At 39.1% G+C, this 21265-nt stretch overlaps 1 protein-coding gene across 1 annotated transcript; it reads left to right on the top strand.

Moving 5' to 3' along the window:
• The first annotated feature begins 384 nt into the window (after window positions 1-384).
• Window positions 385-19406, top strand: FEM1C (fem-1 homolog C). The gene is made up of 3 exons (XM_082075615.1): window positions 385-444; window positions 1045-1774; window positions 13816-19406. The coding sequence occupies exons 2-3, from the start codon at window positions 1231-1233 to the stop codon at window positions 15123-15125; spliced, it is 1854 nt and encodes a 617-aa protein (XP_081931741.1). The 5' UTR covers window positions 385-444; window positions 1045-1230; the 3' UTR covers window positions 15126-19406.
• The last annotated feature ends 1859 nt before the right edge of the window (window positions 19407-21265 follow it).

Here is a 21265-nt window from a genome sequence, read left to right as displayed (position 1 = left end):
GTCGCGCTGCCCCCACGCGAGGCCCCCGCCGCCAGCCCGCAGGAGCGGCCGCACAGACCCCTCCGCCCCCCACACGACCCCCGGGACCGGCCCCGACCCCCCCTCCTGCGCTGGCGCGGGTGCGGCGCGGGGAAGGGCCCTCGCCCGCCCCCTAACGGCCAGCCGCCGCGTTCTGCGCCGCCGTCGAGCGGCGGCGTAGTCCCGCCCCGAGCCCCGCTGCGAGTGGCGGGCGGGCGCCCGCGGCCTTTTCTGATTGGCCCCGGCCGCGCCCAGGAGGCTGCGCCGCGCCGCGCCCCGGGCAGAAGGCCGTTCCTGGGCGGTGCGGACCGGCTGACATGGAGGAGCTGGACGGGGCTTGGGGGGAGGTGGTGGTGGTGGCGGCGGCGGCGGCGGGCGCTTCCGTCTGAGGCCGGCTGCGGCGGGAGGGGGCCGATAGCCGGGAAGGTAACCCATAGCCCGGTGGCCCTTTGTAGCCGGCGCCGGGCCGGCGGGAATCCTGGGGTGGGCCGTGAGGGAGCCAGGAGCGGATCCGGGGCCCTGGGGGCAGGAGCGTGGGGGAGGGGGCGTGCTGAGGGGTCTTGCTTGGAGGGGGGGCGTCGGGCCTCTTGGGGGGCTGAGGGTGGTCGTGAGGGAGAGGGCAGGCTCGGGCTCTCCTTACTGCCTGAGACTTGGCTGGGCCGTGCGTCGCCTTCCCTGCTGGGCTTTCCCCTGTGGGGTGCGTGTCTGTGCGGCTCTTCGGGAGAGCCGGGGGGGCGGCTCTTGCCTTAGACTACGCCTCAAAACCAGCCGGGACTCTAACGCTGTAAGGGAGAAGAGGATTTTTCCGCGGCTGGTATGAATAACACGCTGGTAGGATCAGCCCCTTCCCCCCAAGAGCTTTCCTGAGGGGGCACCGCGCAGGCCGGGGGGGGGCTCCAGGGAAGGCAGCTGGACGTCGGTACACTGCAACAGCGAGTTGTCTGGGGACAGCTGTACAAAAATACAGTTGTGGTTACTGGTTTGCCAAGTAGGAGGTGAAAACATCCAGAATTTTGTATCTTGCAGGTTTATAATAAGCACAACCTGTGCTTTGTCAGGACCCTGTTCAGGGTCTCCATGTTGACCCATCTAGATGAAACTGATTTGAAAAGAAGCTGGGGACATTCTGTTTGGTCTGTGAGTTTCCAGTGAGCATTTGACTCTGAAAAAGGGAGGCGTGTATCCTTAAAGAAGGTGAGAGGTACACACTAAATGGATCTAAAGACAGCAGTGTTCAATGCAGCTCGTGATGGGAAGCTGCGGCTCCTGTCCAAGTTACTGGCAAGCAAAACGAGAGAAGAGGTAGCTCTGCTGATGTCAGAGAAGACCAATGGTGCCACCCCACTTCTAATGGCAGCCCGTTATGGTCACCTGGACATGGTGGAATACTTGTTGGACCATTGCTCTGCGTCAATAGAAGTTGGTGGTTCAGTGAATTTTGATGGTGAGACCATCGAGGGGGCTCCGCCATTGTGGGCAGCATCAGCTGCTGGCCATTTGAAGGTGGTTCAGTGTCTGTTAGATCACGGTGCATCTGTCAACAATACAACTCTGACGAATTCAACACCACTTAGAGCTGCCTGTTTTGATGGTCACCTGGAAATAGTGAAATACCTTGTGGAGCACAAAGCAGACCTGGAAGTATCAAACCGTCATGGGCATACGTGCTTAATGATCTCGTGTTACAAAGGCCACAAAGAAATTGCTCAGTATTTACTTGAAAAAGGAGCTGATGTTAACAGAAAAAGTGTGAAAGGTAAGTTATTTTTTTCACTTTCCTTGTGGTAAGTTGGGGCTAAAGTTACTCATTTGTGTTTCTTTAGGAGGCTGACAAACAAAGATATTGTCCTAGTTTCATAAAGTGGATGATTAAGACATGAAGTGTATTTGGCTATGTTTTTACTGTTTTTTATTTCAATATACTCCTTTGTTAAAATGGGTTGTATAGTTTCCTTCTAAGTTAATACATTTTAATCTTAAACCACTAATTCTTAGAAAGACTTAGTCATATGAAGCATCTCATCCATGTGCAAAAAACGTGATAAACTTGCTGAGAGTAGCAATGTACTCAGAAATATCAGCATATATTCTTGTGTTTCATGCTATTTCTTAAACGATGTATGTTGTAGAGAAAACTGACCTGTGCCAATAAGGCTAGTACAAGGATGAGACATAAAGGAGAAAAATTATTTTCTGTATTGGAAATTAATAATGACTTTGCTCTTCATCCAACTCTTCCTCCCAATTATTGAATAATTTTGGACCTTTTTGCAGTGTTATTAAACAAAAACATAAATTAGGATTGAAGAAGTGAAGATGTCAGGTAACTGTGATCCCAACAAAAGAATTTGAGTGGTGTGGAGATCACGAAGAACATCTCTACCCCTCTTTACAGTTACCCTGGTGCTATTGTTCGAAGGGAAGATTTCTGTTTTTGCTGTGATCTTAACTATGTGGACCTCTTGGTTTAACTACTGGGGTTTTTATTACATCTCAAACATGTAACTGGGTATGATATTTACCTGAGAAGCATACCAATTATTGCAGGTTACAGTTAATTTTTAGTTCACTGAGCCGGGATTGTGTTTCAGCAGGTTATTTCTTGTATAGATATTACTAATCTGCTAATAAACCTTTTTGTAGCATAATACTTCCTCTGCCTGTTTCTGGACAATCACATTTGTAACAGTATACTAGACAGTTATTTCTGTTAAAGTGTACTTTGTATCTAGAATATTGTATACCTGTAAATGCCAAATATGAGAGTAATCTTTGGAAAAGCTGTTCAGTTAAATATACCTTTTTTCAGCAGATCGTGCAAATATGTGGGTTTAATGTAAAGAAAGCTAAACTACAGATTTGTCATAGAGGTGGGCAGAGCAAAATAAAACTTCCTCTGTGAGGATTTAAGGCTTCGTATGAATCATCATGGACTTGTGATAGAATAAAAATGTCATATTTTCTAGACTCAGGGTTCTTGGAATAACAAGCTAAATATAAAATGTGTATTGTTTTTTAGTTTTAAAACAATTCCTTTACATAATAGGTATGAACAGAGCAGCGCTGTTAAATATCTAATTTAACAGGGAAAAAGATTTCCAGCAATATTTCACCCTCATTTTGTGCTGGTGGAGTAGGCTTTACTTTACTGGTCCTTATTACTCACTTTAGTAGTGCATTACTGTTGTCTGTGTTCAAACATAGACAGTTGTGGAAGTGCACAAGTATGGCTAGGACGTGATTAAGGTGTTCCTGAAGACTTTGGAGTCTGTGTCAGATAAGATGCTACACCAGGGAAAGTGAAGGTCTGGAACTGTCTTGCAGGAAAAGATGGTGAAGAAGGAGGTAACAAGATATTTGGGCTAGGTGAGTCCTGTACTGTGAAAGATGGCCAATGGTTTTAAATTTAAAGTATGAGCCTGTAGTTGTCTTTGTTTCTGCTGTTTTGAAGATCTCAACTTCCACAGTTTCCCCAAATTTTTATGAAGCACATAGGCAACACAAATGTAAACGAAGGATTTTTTAAGAACATGTTTTGTGTTACATGAACAATGTTTATGGGGTAAAAAGGGTGTGGTTTTTCTCCCAGATTTGTGGAAAATAGCGAAGATATCTCTAGAAATTTGGTTTTCTTTGGTGGTGGTTTTTGGTTGTGGTTGGTGGGTTTTTTTGTTTGTGTTTTTGTTGTTGTTTGTTTTTGTTTGTTTGTTTTTAAGAAAAGCGAAAAGCAGCCAAAACAACACTTAAAAAGTGAGTTAGTTCACCACTGTCTTCCTAATTCAGAGGCTTCTCCAGTATATTACTCCTGTTTTTTCAGATTAAAAAATAACCAGTTAAACTGGTATATAATAATATCAATAAAAAACCAGTTACACTAGTATATAATAATATCTCAAATTGCAAGTTAGGTTTGTTAGGGTTTTTTTGTTTTATTAAAAAAAAATCCAACCCTCTTGGAACTTAAAGATCTTAAAGCTTTTATGCTGCCCTTAAGAGGAGGAATGGTGTGGATAATGCTACAGTAGCAGAAACCTGAGGCTTTTTTACCTTTGTGCTGGATGAGGAGGATGTTCAGTGTGTCGGTCGTTTGCAGTTTTCTGTTCCGCATTGTGAATCGTGCCAGTGACCTCTTGTTAGGGTGGTGCTCCCTTGCCATGTTCAGAACAGACCTCTGGATTCTTGAACAGTGTTTCACTGATGTGTTTCTGTGCGCTGTCTTCATTTGGCTGCTATGCGTACAGACATAAATGATTACTTTTGCAATTCAAGTGGTAGCAGTCTTTGGCCTTCAAATTACAGGTTTGAGCTCTCTTGGTTATATACCTGGGGCTGTGTTTGTCGTTTTTTGTATTTAGAATAAAATATTTCATATAAGTGCCTTAATAATAAAATTATTTTGCATGTAGACTATTTTAAAAGGATCTCATACTACTGTTATAACGACAGGACACTTAGCTCTTACATTTTAAAAATTTGCAATGCACATTTTGATAATTTGTCTTATGGTTTATCTTCATCCACCAGACTTGCTGCAATAATCAAGATTCATTCTCCTTTCTGCAATTAACAAGTTAAATTATAGATAAAGTACACAGGAGCTGAAAGCCAGGATGGTCTGAATGTAATGGCGCAGGGAATAAGGATTCTTTTCCAAAATATCTGCTTGAAAGGCAGATATTTTTTTCTGAATGTGGCTTGTAAGTCTTTCCATTGCTCAGTTGCTTGGTATGTGGTCTCTTTCTCTTCAAGGTGATGTTCGTGGGTTTTACTGGTGGTCTTCACTAACTCTGTCCCTCTTCTGTTGTTAGCAGAATCATCTGCTAGCCAAAAGAGTAATTTTTCTCCTCCTGAGTGTTAGAAGATTTTGTTAAGACCTGCTGGGTGTTCCTTTAAGTATCCTAGGTGTTCCTTTAGGTATCTCTGGAGAACTACACAGGATTGTTTGCTTGCAAGCCCTGATTCTTTGTCATTTATGATCCTCCACACTACCGTAGCAGTTGGAGGGGCTCCTGTACTTTGAAAATGCAAAATAACACTGAGATACAAAATCTTCTTTTTCTTAGATTCTACTGGCACAGTATTTGATTAGAATAGCTTTGTAAAATGACATGGAGGACAAGGCTTGTTGATGTTGCTTCCTCATTTTGGAAAGTAGGGGAGCATGCAGACCTTAGTCTATGGGTACTACATCAAGGTTATACGCAAGGACTAGTGCTATTTCAGTATTATCATTTATGTGGGGTACTGGAAAGTGTAACAGTCAAACCTGCTGGTAAGGGAAGGAATCTTTTGCAGACTTGGCAGACCCAGAGATAGAGGGATTAGAGAGATTCACGCTCTTTGCTCTGTGATCGCTGTGGTTTAGTATTCATTAAAAATAATTAATTTTCTCTTGCAGTAAACATTAAGGAGTCTGACAGGTTTATTTTCTTCTGAGTTTTTGTTGGTTTATTTTTTTGTCTTGTCTGCTTGCCATGATTAATTTTATGGTGGGGAGAAGGGAAACACCAAACAAAAAACTCAAAACAAAGCACCCTTTTTTTTCCTTTATTTTCTTTTTCCCCACTTGTGAATAAGTCTTTGCTCTAAAAGTATTCTGTGTCTTTTTTTTTTTTTGGGGGGGGGGGGGGGTTCTATTTTTTCTCCTTTTTTGGTAAGTATTACATGGCATAGTGCACTGCATTTTGTAGATATTTTGTGTGTGACACTGTGTGGAAACAACTTCATAGGAATGTCTGTAAATAAAAGAAGGATAATTCTTTCAAACAAGGAATAAATTATTGAATTTCAACTAAAAAGGAGTTTATATTGCAATTAAATTATTAACAGCATGCTTTTTATTGGTAATCTTAATAATACAAGTTCTCATGGAGTACTTCAGTGAGCAAGAAAGCAATTATTCCATTATGGAATATGGAAACCAGATTAAAATAACTTACTGAGATTAGAAAGTCTTTGCAATTTTCACTTAATTTCTTCTCAAAACAAAGTCATACCTTTAGTTTTTCTTCATTCTGCATGCTAAGTGTAGGGATGTATTTTTCTGCAGTTTTTGTGTGCACTGCCCATGTAAAACTCTTGAACGACTTAATTACTTCAAGTCCTCTGTTAGAAAAAAAAAATCAATGTTACATGAACAGCTTCACTTAATAAAAGTGATTGATTTCATCTGTACAGCAGCAAAAATAAATGCATGTGGTTAATTTTACATACTGGTCGGTTGTTTAAATCTTTTTCTCACATGTTTAAAGATCTTGGATATGAAATCAGCTTGATACTAAATTTTAGTGTAACTTTTACTACCTATAAGTTTGATCGAGTGTTTTGTAAGTATTAGGAATTGAATATACTTAATTGGTTGCAAATCAAGTCAAATCACTTTCTGTGTCATTGCTTCATTTTCTTTCATTCCCATGTCACAAGCTGCCAGTCTATTTTGGGAATTATTTGCTTCTGACATAGAAAGACGTGGCCTCATTATGAATTTGAATGCCCATCACCAACTCTGATTTCTTTGATATGTGAAGTGTTTGCGTAATGTTCATAGCACTTTCAACAGAGGACTGTAACCAAAGAATAAAACATGGAGCTATGGTGGCAGCTGACCATAGCTTTTTCCTTAATTTGTTTTTGAACGATTTGGAAAGACTGGAGGTCCATTTCTTTGTTGCAGTTTTTAATTAGAGGAAGTTATTAGGTAATGTGAATAGTACAGTTTTATACACATAGAAATAGTTTGTAAGCAGTGTTAGCAGCACAGTATAATGGCACTCACTTTCTAGCTGAGAAGTATTGTGACTAGCAAAACATTTCCAGTCCAGTTTTATTTCTGTGCAAGAATGATGAGCCTTTAATCTTGTTGTAGTATTAGCAATCTTCTCCATGTGATTAAATTCCTGCAGATCATTTTAGAATTAAAATGGATTAAGAAAAATTAATTAAACCTGTTGTGAAATACCATCATTCACACCTTCAAAAAATACTTTGATTTGACCAACATCTTTGTATGTGTCCCTTGGAAAACTGCTTATGAAAGAGAATGACTTTCGAATTGCCTTTATTTTCAGCCTTTTTTGTTTTTAATACAGCAGTAGATATAATGTTGACTTTTAGTTTGTTACTGAATAAACCATGTTACAAAAATTGAATTAACTTCTTAATTGTGTTTAGCCACTGTTCTTGACACTATAGACAATATGTTGTTTTTGAAATGGGTCAGTTAATTCACAGAATAATGGTTGATTTGCTATAGTTATTTGAACTGTTCCATTCCTGGCCAATTTATGGAACATAGACTTTGAATCACATATTAAGGTCATTGCCATGTTTTCTTTCAAGTTCTTCCTCAGATTTAACACTTGACACTTGCTAAGTGTAGATGGCTAGTAATCTTATTTCTTAAGACTGGGGTTTATGGTTTTTCAAGTTGGCAGCTCTCAACTGTCTTTCTACCCGTGCCCACTTTTAGTCTATGGAAACGTGGCTTTTTACAATGTGTTCTTTCCACTGCTGTACCTGCACCATCCAGTCGAACTGAAGTGTGGTTCAGCCACTAAAAATTAGTGGGGATGACCTTCCTTTATTGTTTGTACATGGCTTAGAATAACTGTGGTTATTTTAACTCTTAAGGGCTACTATAAGTGGCTAAAAAACTACACTACTTCCGATATGTTGTCAGCAACAGCTGTTTAAGCTTAAGTCAGTAATTGTAATACAAATAAAAAAACCCATTTTTTTTTTTTTATTAAGGACATACAGTTGGACAGAGTAGTGAAATTCCTCGGAACCATAAGCATATTTCAACATGTTCTACGTAGCTGCAATGTGAATTAATGACACATAGACTGTTGGATTGAACCTGGATTTGTGCAGACAATGACCAAGCTTAATTTGTGTGGATATTTTCAGCATTAATGTGTCATAAAATATGTACCTGGCAAGTGATAAAAGGGTATCAAAAGCAGCATTCTGTGGTGATGGATCTATGATATGTAATATGAATAGCTGCCATTGGTCCTATTGTCAAAACCAGCAAAATACACTAATAGTTGTGAAGCAACAGTAAGAACTTAGGTGTTACTAATACCATTTGTTTTATTTGTCTTTGATATGCTTTTCTATTACAGCTTTCAAAATATCTTAAAATATTGACTTGTAGATAGAAGTACTCCAGCATAGGGAGATGAGTTATAATGGATGTGAGTTGTCAAGTTTGTGTATTTTTCTGTCTGCTTTTGACACCTTTCCATCATAGGAATTTAATGGTCTCATGCTCCTCAATATTCAACTCTTGACCATTGTCTGGTCTGTGATGTGTGATAAGGACAGAAAGAATTACAGCTGAAAAACTGTGCAGGCCATACAGTGTGACCAGACCTCTCTATTACTGATAAAAACTGCCTGAGTTACTAAAGACTGAAAATCACTTGTCATTGCATGAACTGATTTAGCTCTGTAAATCTTGATCTAATTGATATTTTCAGGTGCCACTTTGTGTCAGGGTGTCTTCCTCAGCTTGCTTGTTAGTAAATGATAGTAAAATCACTGACCACTATTAAGAAGTGTTTTCGGAAGGGAATGTTTTGCAAGTTCACTGTCTGTTAATGAAACAATCTGATATTTTCTGTGTGGTTTTTGTTGGTTGGTTGTGGGTTTTGTTTTGTTTTTTATGTTTGGAACTTGTACTTCTGGTTGGGGGATGAAATATGTTCATAGTTCTGCTATAATTGCAAAAACATGTCAAACTTGGGCCTAAAGCTTTTGAAAATAACTTTTGACATGTCTTTTGTATTAATTTGATTAGTGTGTCAGCTGAATTTTGGTATCTTGTGAGCCTGGACTGAGACTCAGTGTGTCCTGAACAACTACCATTCTGTCTTACTGTTGTTTTTCTGATTGCTGGAACTGAGAGCAGCTAAGAGGTCTTGAAATGTGCTGTCAGGTTTTCTTCAGATGGTACACATACAAGTTTGAGGAAGAAGCAGCAGACCAATTTACCTGTAAAGTTTTAAGAAGTTGAAGATTAGAAGAGAAGGAGTTGAAGAGGGAAGATTGGGATACTAGTGGGGAAACCAAGGCAGAATGCCCATTGCACATCAGAGAATTTTCATCTTAACAAAACTTGAGTTGCTACATACTTATTTTTCTGCATACCAAAACTTGAAAAAGTGTTGGATGAACACCTTGTTGTCTCAATGGTTTGCCACCAGAAGATAAAAGCAAGCTACTACGTGATAATATGCTAATTCAGAACACAGAATAGAGGTCTACATTGTGGGTATAAGGTATCTGGCTCTTCTGGCAACAAGTAGGTATTGAATTTGGTTTGGCCAGATGTTTCTGAATTTTGCGTATTTTTTTTTTTTTAATCAATTTGTCATCCTCTTACTGTGTCTTGTTGGAAAGAAGCTAAGTGTGTTACGAAGTCATGTATGCAAAAGCTAGAGGATGTCAGGATTATTTATATAGAACTCCATCAGGTTCTTATAATTGAAAATTGAATAAATTTTCTATTTCTGAAGTGTATTTTATAAATGAGTCTTTCTTTACATACATGTACTAACTACAGATATTTTGCTTTTGAGTTTATCATGTTTATGACAGTGTGAACAATATGTTAATGGCAGAAAGAATGCATTAGCAGGAAGATTTTACCTCCATTTTAGTTTTAATTTATTTCTATGCCGTGTTCAGCTTTTAAGACAGACTGCAGACACATTTTTTATTTGAGTTTCATTACCTAAATACTCTAGTATATAGTGTGAACTGCACATTCTAAAGGGCCTGGAAAAAGAAATAAAGTGAAGATAAATAGAAAATGTTTTGATGAGTAGACTACATATCTACAAACACACACTTATCCCAAACATTAGCTGAATATTTCAAGACTACTGCTTTGTCTCCTAACCCACTGTAGTTCTGTTAGAGACTAGAAGTACTACAGCAAAGCACACTTAGTCACTGTCTTGTTGGCATTAAAAAAAAAACCTACCAAAAATGCAAATAAGGAAGTTTCAGGAAACTTCTCTCTCAGCTTTTAAAAGCCAAATTTGGCGAGTATGAATGGGCAGAGAACCCTTAGAAAAAAGGTCTAATTTATGAATGCGGAAACTTGCTGACAGTGTAACAGAAGCTGATGATTTGATGGGCAGTTAAGTGGAGTTTGCAGGGCTAATGGTAAGAAATCTTAATTGGGGTGGAATTTTCACATTAGTCTTCTGTTCGTAACGTACATATTAATTTAGTGGGAGGCTGAAAAATTGCTATGCCTGAATCTGTATAATATGCTTGAAAGAAGAAGGTGGATTTAAATTCTATAATTTTTAAAAACAGTCAACCACATAGGAAACTTTCTTATGTTGGGAGAGGACCAGAAGGGTTTGTCTCCATCTTTTTCCTTCTCCTACAGTGAAGTGCTCGTATTTGAAGTTAAGCAAATTTTCATCTGGTTGAAGGCTAATAGTTAAATATTTAACTGTGGTGTTCAGTGCTTGCTTTCTGTTTTTCTGTGGATGGCGTTTTCAAACAGGTGACACTAGTGCTTACTAGAAATTTACCCACATGGTGTTAGGACTAGAGTGCCTTTAAATAAAAGTCTGTGCAATGTTATGCTAATGAGAAATAATCTGTATGTAAATGATAAGAAGTTTATAGGATAGATGGGTTTGTGTTGAAGGCATTTTTTTCTTCTTGGCTTTGGGAATTCTAACCAGAGGAGCAGAGGGATTAATGTGGGACTTGAGGATAAAGACCTAAGAAAGCATTAAGAATAGTTTGGCTGTATATCTGTGCTTGACAAAATATCCAGCTCCCCCAGAATATACTGGCCATGTCATAGGCCGCAGCTAAGATGAAAGGCCTATTGCGATGGGTTGTATTTTGTGTTCTGTACAATTATTGCTTCAGAACATCTAAATCAGAAGGGTGGGCAAATGGAGGGAGGAAGAGGCATGATATAGAGACAAACAAAGCCAGTGTTGAGTCAGCCCGGCTTTAATTTTCATATGGATTTTTGTTTGTTTGTTTGTTTTTGTTTGTTTGTTTGTTTTGTTATTGCTAGAGACAGAGGGGAAGGGCATTTTGACAAGGGAAGAAGGGAAAGTGAAACAGCATAAAGATAGCAGGCTTAAGTTTCTCTTTCATACCTGGAAACAGATACAAAATCCCTTAGAGAATAAAATATTTCAGTCCGAAGGGACTTAAAATGGTCATCTGCTTGACCACTTCAGGGCCGACCTGAAGTTAAATCAGATTTTTTAAGGGCATTGCCCAAATGCTTCTTGAACACCTCCCACGGCACAGCTTCGGACCATTCCTGTGTGTCCTGTCACTGGATCCCAGAGAGGAGAGTTCAGCATCTCCCTCTCCATGTGCCCTCCTCAGGAAGCTGTAGAGAGCAATGAGGTCATCTCTCAGCCTCCTTCACTCCAAACTAGACCAGCCCAAAGTCCTCAGCTGCTCCTCACAGGACATGCCTTCCAGCCTTTCCACCGACTGTATTGCCCTCCTCTGGAGGCATTCAGGGACCTTCACATACTTCTTGAATCATGGGTCCCAGAACCACTCCCAGCCCTCTTGCTGAGGCCGCACCAAGGCTGAATCCAGGGGCCTGTCCCCTCTTCTGAGCTCTGGCTGTGCTGTGTTTGATGCCCCCAGGATGGGGTTTGCCTCTGGGCTGCCAGGGCACACACTGCTGACTCACACTGAGCTGCTGTCAGCCAGCACCCCAGGGCCCGCTCTGCAGGGCTGCTCCCCAGACACTGCTCTCCTAGTTCATACTTGTGCCCCCTGTTACTGGATCTCAGTGCAGAATCCAGCATTTGTTCTTGTTAATTTTCATTCCATTAATCATTGCCTAATCTACTTAGATTCCTCTGCAAGACATCTTGTCCCTCAAGAGAATCAGCAGCACCTCCCAGTTTGATGTCATCAGCAAACTTGCTAGGGGTGCATTCAAGTCCTGTATCTAGATAAATGACAAGTAAAATGAATAGCACTTCTGTAGGACTGAGCCATGAGGAACACTGCTGGTGACTGGTCACCAGCCAGATGTAGCCCTGTTTGCTACAGCCTTTCGAGCTCTGCCCTTCAGCCAGTTCTTCACCAAGCTTCTGAACCAGTTCACCCCACAGCTGGACAACTTGTCCAAAGGATGCTGTGAAGGACAGTATCAAAAGCCTTACTAAAATCCAGAAAAGCTAAAAATTACATCCACTGCCTTCCCTTCATCCACTAGGCTGGTGACCTTATCATAGTAGGATATCAAATTAGTTAAGCAGGACTTTCCCTTTGTGAGCCCATGCTGACTGTGCCTGATGATTGCATTGTCCTTTAAATGCCTTTCAACAGCACACAGTATGATCTCAATATTTTTTCCAAGCACTGAGGTTAGACTAACAGGTCTGTAGTTTCCTGGGTCTTCCCTCATGCCCTTCTTATAAACTGGACTAACACAGGCCAGCTTCCAGTCAGTGCAGACCTCCGAAGACCTTTCGTAAATGACTGAGAGTCTTAGAGAAGTTATTTTTCCCTGGGTTTCCTCTAGCAGAGACTCAGGCATGGATTCCAGAAATGCTTCTAAAATAAATAACTGATTTGCAAGGTACAACTTAGAGCAGATTGAGCTGGGTTCCTCCTCAAGAGGGATGCTCAGCAGAAAAGAACTTGGTCAATTTTACCCCTTCAACCGAAGCCCCCACCCTCTGTGCATCACTCCGGGCCAAATGCAAAATTAGAGCCTGGGGTCCCCCTGTTCTTCACTGGGTCTCTTTCTTTTTGTCAGGTTGACTAACAAAGTTCTGACCTTCAGTTGCAGTTCCATTGCTGCAGCTGGAGAAAATAAGTTCTTGGTAACAGCCAGAACATTCTTCTGTTTGATGCTGTTTTGTTTGCTTACTTATCTCCAAAGACACAGCTCCCTTTATCTTGTAGCTTGAAGACTCTGTGGCCTTTTTACTTAATGAAGCAGAAAGTCCAAAGGTTCACAGCTTGCAGAAGTTATGCTAAGCAAACTTACACTAAGTGAATTTTATGTTAAATAAGTTTTATAAGAAGCAGTATACCAAATAATTCAATAAGCTAAGGCAGTCTATTCCCTAACAAGAGGGGTCCTGCTGTAACATCCGCTAGCCCCTTCAGTATCATGGGATGAATCCCATCAGGCCCCATGGACTTGTGAACATTTAGCTGATATAGCTGGGCCCTTACAAATTCAGTGTCCATGAATGGAAAGTCACCTCTCCCACAGTCATGGTCCTCTGACTTAGGGGACCAGGTGGCCCAAGGTCTCTCTGTATTATTAAAGACTGAGGCAAAAAAAGCACTAAATGCCTCTGTTCCATCCCTATTAGTCATGTGGCCATCTTCAACAAGTATCAGTCTGATGTTTTCTTCAGGCTTCTTCTTTCGGTTAACATACTTAAAAACTCGTCTTCCCCCTTGACTGACTTTTCAGAACAATGAAGTTGCTTGCTCCTGTGCTTTTATGTAGTGGAGAATTCAATTTTACTTTTTTTTTTTTTTTTTTTACATAATGAGACAAAAATGTCCTTAAAACTTCTTTAATTCTTTCAGGCAATAATATCAAGCATTTTGATTTGTATAACTGCCTGTCAGACTTGATATTTAATCCAATCTTGAATATTTTACTTTGTCATCCAAGCCTTTCATAGTCCATAGATGTTGAAGTAGCTATTTTTTAACTATTAATGTTTGGGTATTTATCTTTAACTGTTAGTGTGGTGGGGGTTGGAGCATAATTTGATTACGATTTGTGTAATTGTGTTTCTTTTCTTGCAGGAAACACTGCATTACATGACTGTGCAGAATCTGGAAGTTTAGAGATCATGAAGATGCTTCTCAAGTATTGTGCAAAAATGGAAAAAGATGGTTACGGAATGACTCCCCTTCTGTCAGCTAGTGTGACAGGCCACACGAATATTGTGGACTTTCTCACCCAGCATGTACAGACCAGTAAGGCTGAGCGCATAAATGCTCTGGAACTTCTAGGAGCAACCTTTGTGGACAAAAAGAGAGACCTGCTTGGTGCTTTGAAATACTGGAAGCGAGCTATGGAAATGAGATACAGTGATAGGACTAATATCCTGAGCAAACCTGTGCCGCAAACACTAATTATGGCGTATGATTATGCTAAAGAGGTAAACAGCAGAGAAGAGCTAGAAAATCTTATTGCAGACCCTGATGAAATGAGAATGCAAGCACTATTAATTAGAGAACGTATTCTTGGCCCTTCTCACCCAGATACATCCTACTATATTAGATACAGAGGTGCTGTCTATGCAGACTCTGGAAACTTCAAGCGTTGCATCAACTTATGGAAATATGCTTTGGACATGCAGCAGAGCAATCTTGATCCACTGAGCCCTATGACAGCCAGCAGTTTACTATCATTTGCTGAACTTTTCTCCTTCATGCTGCAGGATAGGGCAAAAGGCCTGCTAGGCACTACTGTCACATTTGATGATCTTATGGGTATACTGTGCAAAAGTGTTCTTGAAATAGAACGGGCTATGAAACAAACCCAGTGTCCTCCTGATCCAATACAGCTGAACAAAGCCCTTTCTATCATTTTGCATTTAATTTGCTTGTTGGAGAAAGTACCTTGCAGCTCAGAACAGGAACATTTTAAGAAACAGACTATTTACAAGTTTCTTAAGCTTCAGCCTAGAGGGAAGAACAATTTTAGTCCCCTTCACCTTGCTGTTGACAATAATACTACATGTGTGGGTCGTTACCCAGTTTGTAAATTCCCCTCTCTGCAAGTTACTGCTATCCTGGTGGAATGTGGTGCTGATGTAAATGTCAGAGACTCTGATAACAACAGTCCGTTACACATTGCTGCGCTGAACAACCATCCAGACATCATGAATCTTCTTATCAAGTCAGGTTCACACTTTGATGCCACAAACTTGCATAAACAAACTGCTAGTGATTTGCTAGATGAGAAGGAGATAGCAAAAAATTTAATCCAGCCCATAAATCATACTACATTGCAGTGTCTTGCTGCTCGTGTAATAGTGAATCATAACATATACTACACAGGGCACATCCCTGAAAAACTAGAGAGCTTTGTTTTGCTCCATAGATGATAGTGTGGAGTCCCACAATACTGTTTTTGAAGCACGACTTGGTGATGGTATTTTCCTTTAGCACTGTTGTGATACACCAGCGTTTCCTTAGCTTGCTCCATCTTGCTCTCATTGGCTAAAGCATTGTTAGCATCAGATCTGTAGAGCTGGTTACCCAGTATTTAATATGAATATGCCATATAATATATTTTGTGGGTTATTTAGAAATGTAATGCCATATTTAGACTGTTAAAGTCGTCTGCCAAAGGCTTGTCTGTTCTGGTCTTATTTGCCTGTTGGGTGTTTGGAACTGAGTTAAGTATTTTACACTGATGTCTTTTTACTATAACTGTTATGTGGATTTTATACACTTGGAAGGTCATAATTTTTTTGTTTTGCTTCAGCATTTCTACTCTTACTCTATTCTTTTTCTATGGACTCATTGCTAAACTGTACAAGTTGTATGGACTTGTTAACATTTGCAACTACCATAAGTGCTTTTATCTTCTCTATGCACTGGCTTAAACATGACTGTTGTGTGTGAGCATATTTCTATGCAGCACTTGGCCAATTTCAACTTAAATGCCAATTTTGTTTTGCAGTTTGTTTGGGGCTCTTTTGAGAATGCTGTCTTTATAGCATGATGAATTTTAGAATTACTTATCAGCTTTCCAAAGTTGGGTTTGACTTTTTTGACTGCTTTAACTGAGGTTGCTTTCATTTTGATCTTCTGGAAATTTGTCCTAAATTCGGGAGAAGAAAATCTTGCTTTTTCTCATCGTAGTCCACTTGAACTTTGAATCTGAAAATCATTTTATTGCATCATGCGGTTAGGGGAAGAGTCCTAATTATGTACAACTGACACCTTCCCCTTTGCACTAATGTCTTGCTTGTGCTGGTTTTGTGACTAGATGTGAAGTTCGCTCAAAGTTTAACCTCAAATTTAATTATACACTTCAATGATAAATAGATCAAATGTATGCTGTAGTTTAAAATTTACAAATCAACTTTAGCTACAAAAGAAACTAAAGCATGTTGGTGGCATGATGTTAATCAGTCCAGATCTGGACATCATCTAATATAGTGAGTGGCTGTATGCCAGAGTATTGGAAGTTCTATAGCAGTGTCCTTTTTTCTTCATTTTAAGTATCTTTATAAATACTTGCATGGATTTTTCATCTCTGCTATGTCAGCTGTACTTAACAAAAAGCGGAAGTTCTGTTGTGTATATAGCTCCTAATTAAAGTACCTATTTTTATAATATTTGCACAACAGCTTAGCTTTTAAACCAGAAAGGGCTCTTTTGACTTGATAAAAAAAAATCTGTAAACGAAGATCATAAATGTGAGTGCGATTCAGGTAATTAATATAATTCAGCACTTTACTGTTGATTACTAGTAGAATTTATTATGGCACATTAGCCCTGCAAATGTCTTAAAGCAAAATTCATTTCTGTTCGATAGAATGCAGTTTACTTTCAAGTTTAGTGGTCTAACATATTGGATATTTTTGACTTGATGTTTCATTTCAGTGGTGGGCAGTAATTGTACCTATGGGGTTCTTGCTCCAGAAGTTTAACAAGTTGATTTAGGCCTTTGTTTGTGATAGAGCTATTTGGATGCCAAGTGAACTAGATAAAGGTAAAGTTGTTTTAGCAGGGTCTTTTTAAATTTTTTTTTTTAAAGTTGATATCAGAACACTTTTTTGTTTATGAAATAAGATGAGGAAGAATGTGTCTTCGGAGCATATAAGAACAGTTCTTCCTTGCTTTCGGGCTGTTCTGTGTTTCCTGTTAGTGTACAGTGTGTTGCTTACTAGCTTAGCAATTCTTTGGAAAAATATGGGGATATTTTAAACAAAAGTATGTTGAAAGCAGTGTTGTTTGTGTGTTATTACTTTCTGACTCTATTTTGAAACAGCTTTCACCTGTTTGTCCTATGCCATGTCTAGGTTGTATGAAGTTATGAGAATAAAGAAACCCTGTTAGTTTCTCTTGCAGATACACAGGAGTAAAATTATATATTTGATTGGCTGAATTTCTCTCCTTTGTAATGATTAAAAGACATGCCACCCGGTTTGTCATTTGTGAACATGTGTAGTTTGATTTTTTTTTATGCTTTTCTGCTACTCTTTGAGTGTCTAGAGAATCACAAATCACACCATCCTAGAAATGATACACATTATTCTTCCATTCATAAAAATAATTATTTTTATGTAGGCCACAGAGAAGGGGATTTTTAGATTTTTAGAGTTTGATACTCTAGAATCTGTAATGTTCTTTAGTGGTTTCAGTTTACATTTCTGTCTTTATAACTGTCAAATATCCTGTCTAAAGTTAGTTGGACATCATTAGTCCAGAAATATAGTCTAAAAAAATGTTAATTGTTAGCAAGTTTTTGAGTGGGAAACATTCTCAAAAGAGAAAGCATATCACTATTAAGTGTATGTAAATATAGTGAAAGGAAGGTATCTGCTGTTAGCTACTCTTTAAAACCAAACCAGTTTAAGAGGCCATACTGATTTCTTGTTTGTAGTTCTGTCTAAATATCTACCAATGTGCATCAGTCCTAAAGACTTTCCCCTCCATGCAGAATTTAATTTTTATGGTGATGAGGCCATTTGCTGAACTCCTGCCTTGCCAGATACCTGGACTTAGGTGTCCAGGCAAATGAGTTCATGCATTTAATACCACTCTCAATTAGCCCTGGATGTTTACATTATCCTGTTTAATTTTTCTTAATTTTAAACCAAATTGTTGCAGAGCTTGTGCTGAATAATGTGTTAGGGTTTAGTTCAGGATTTACTGAGTGGGAGGGGTTTTGGAACAGCAGGCCCTGTCCGAGATGCATGTGCCACTAAGGCCAATGCTAATGTGTAGTAGCAGTTTTGCCTCCTTGGCAAGCCACTTTTGTCTCCACATCAGTTTTCTCTCTGCTCCTGTATAGGTACCAGCTTTCTGGACCCGCATTTTTTTTCCTTCTTTTTTTTCCCCCTCAGTCTTACCACTTCAGAGGTAGGAATAAGTTTATTTTAGTAAGACATACTGATGCTAAATGCAGCAGTGTTGGTAGCTGGACTCAGACTGTGGTAAGGACAAGGAACTAAAGGCCATTCAGATTATAAAGAATTGGTATTTCTTTGGTCAGATGTTTAACTAATTCTTTTCCCGTTCTTCTCTTTTCTTCCTATTCGGGCTTTTTTTCTGATGAAATGTACTGCTTCTGAGCTAGTGACACAGAAGAATGTTGAGGACACTGCAGAAAATAAATGTATGCCCCACAGAGGTGAAAGAGATTTTAAAACTGCTTAAGGCACTGATACCTCCTTGCTTGTTAAGACCTCTGAAGCTGTATTTTTTGGGGTAGGGGATAAATGCTCAAAGCAGTTTTTCTTCTAATCATCTTGGTTTTCAACTGAAATACTTCAACCAGGAAATTGAAGAGCATTCTCATAAAAATGAAATGCTTTCCTTACCAAATTCTAAAATTGTATTCCTATTTTCGTATCACTTACGCTGGTAACAAGATTCCAGCTGTCTGTGGTGTCTCTGTTCTGTTTGTTAAGTGCAATGTTAAGACACTTTCTGAAATGCATGGCAATAGTGTGATTAGTTTCACATATATGCTTTAGAACAGTCCCCAGATAGGAAGTAATCTTGTGTATTTCTTAAGTCTCCAAGGAGCTTTCTTTTAACAACTGTTTTGCAATGGGTTGAAATTAACCTCTTTCCAGTATTACAAAATGCTACTTTTAAAAAGGTATAGAGTGCTATAGCAAAATGTTTACAGGAGGATTTATAAAAATGTGCCTCTCCTCAGTTCTATGTCAACTGCAAGGTGACAGTAGCAGGATAAAACTGCTCTTGAAACAGCTTTCGCATGCTTTGAAATATAGAGTGGAATGCACATTATGCTCTAAAATGTTGTCAAACATGGGTTAAGTATTCTAAACACTAATTTCTCTGTTCTGTGACTACAACAAAGTCAGCTAGTATTTAATGCTTCAAATTAATTTTGTGGAAACTGATGGGAGACATACTGGACTTCTTGTATCTCTTGGCTTTGAGTGTGAAAGTAACTGTTGGCCCCTCAGTGCGGGCAGAATGAAAAGCTCTTGTTGGTTTGGTTTTAGCTAACATTGTATTTGTGTTCCATTCTATCACAAAGACTTGCAGTTTCTTTTTTACGTTAAGTGATTAATCTTTAATGATAATGTAAAAAAGGAATAACAAGCATATTTCTCTGTTTTTACTCTCTTTAGGCTCCAAATGCAGATTACATTAAAAATATGTTTTGGAGAACACCTCTCCGTGTCTATATTATAATCTGTTACTGTTAGGGTTACTGCAGTACTGGTTTTTAATCCCCTTTTTCTGTAGAGTATAAATTGTTAAATGTGAATGATGCAGCTTTAGACTTTGATCTTCATGTCATTAAGAATTGTAACTTAAACAAAATGTCATGTTTCATTCTCTTTCTTTTCTGAAACCGTGGTCTTGCCAAGCCTTTAAATTAAAAGTGGGTGACAGTGAAGAAGAGGCTTAAACTTGATGATACAGGAGAAGTTTTTTTCCCAGTTTCTAGAGAATGCAGTTAGTCATGCTATTAACCCTGTTAAAACAGTAGATTTAGTTAGCAGGACCTTATAAGAAGTAAGCAACAGACACTTCTTTAAGAAAGTTGCATAAATTAATTTTCTCCTTAAAGCCTTTCAAGTCTCTTCCCTATTGCATTAACAATTTTAAAAAATAGAGGAGTAGAATTCTCCAAGGGTGAGAGGAAAAACTGTGAGGAGATCCTTATTAAAGGCAGCTGGATAATGGGAAATTTTGAAGAACATTGCCATTGTAATGTTTATGGTTAGGCACAGTAGTCACAATTCCATATTTAAAGACAGTGTACACTCCAGAGAGCTAAAATTTTAGGTTTAGGCCGAATCAGTAACAAACAGCATCAAAATATAAGAGCTTCTGGATGAGGAAAGCTGATCCAGAGCTTTTACAGTAAGATAATTGTCACACAGATGGCTTTAATGAATTGAATGTACATTCTCTTAATTAGAAAAGGAAGAATTGGAAACGATCATTTACATCGTTATTCATCCCTCTGCTGTTGCAGGTGGTGAAAGATGTTTTCGTCTAGAAGTGTCTAAGCCCCATACCCATGCAAAAATGCTTCTTGGCAGTAGCAAACACTGGCTCTCAGTTGAAGACCAAGACTCACTGTACAAAATAGCATGGGAAGAGGGCAAAAGAGGCCGAGTGTATGGTAGGTTTCTCTGGCAAAGGCAATATGTTTGTTTCCTGCATAATATTTAGAGGGCTGTATACCATCCACAGTGAAAAGCAGAAAGCCCTTCCACCTCCTGCCAAATCAAACTCTTACGTTGCAGTTGATCTCCAGCATTCAGAAAAACTGAGGAGTTTCTGTACTGAGACTGAAGTTATGGACAACCATGTTGAATTAGGAAAAAGAATTTCTTTCTGATCCGTACAAGTGTCCATCAGAATCCAGAGGGTGTGAGGCTGTTGTGTAAAAGGGGGGGTTCCAGTCTGAAATTCAAAGCGTTGCTTCTATTGTATCTCCTGAAGATTTATCAAGTCACAAGTTCCTTGCCATATTTTTTCTTTAGAAGGCTATTTCGAAGTCCAGCCCTTTAATAATTAGGAACTTAATTAGGATTTGATTTTTTTTCCACAGTTTTGTGTGTTTCATAGTTTGAGCACTCATGTCCTTCAGACACAGTTATCCTCCATCAGTCTTCATGTGGTTAGGCTAAACCCACGAAACAAAACAAAAAACGTTATAAGGATGAGCAAGGAATGGAGAATAGTCCAGGGTAGAGTAAGCTGACTAAATGGTTCAATTCTAACTTTCCCCCTCCCTCGCTTGTATGTTACAAAAAAATGAAAGGGGATCACTGATTCAATAAACCTTTTCTGCTGACAAACCTGCAACGTAACTTGCCAATTTTTTCCTTGTTAAAATGGGAGGATTTTTTTTTTTTTTACAGTAAACAGAGTCAGTTGTTTTCAGATAGTTTAGCCTATTTTAATTTTTGTTAGATACCATTTTCTTCTATTCACATCCAGCATTATCCTAACCTGAAAGTGAGGCAAAATGTTCAGTGGATGAGCTGGGCTAGGATTATTTTTTATTTTT

This window comes from Streptopelia decaocto (genome assembly GCF_964273445.1).
Source record: "Streptopelia decaocto genome assembly, chromosome: Z".
NCBI lineage: Eukaryota > Metazoa > Chordata > Aves > Columbiformes > Columbidae > Streptopelia > Streptopelia decaocto.
The sequence above is the reverse complement of the archived record's forward strand: the minus strand, read 5'-3'. Positions and strand labels throughout refer to the sequence as shown.

What these genes read in the sequence shown, in the direction of transcription:
- FEM1C (XM_082075615.1), top strand. Translation starts at nt 1,231, where the DNA reads ATGGATCTAAAGACAGCAGTGTTCAATGCAGCTCGTGATGGGAAGCTG. An exon ending in TAACAGAAAAAGTGTGAAAG is followed by an intron (nt 1,775 to 13,815) that starts GTAAGTTATTTT and finishes CTTTTCTTGCAG; the next exon opens with GAAACACTGCATTACATGAC.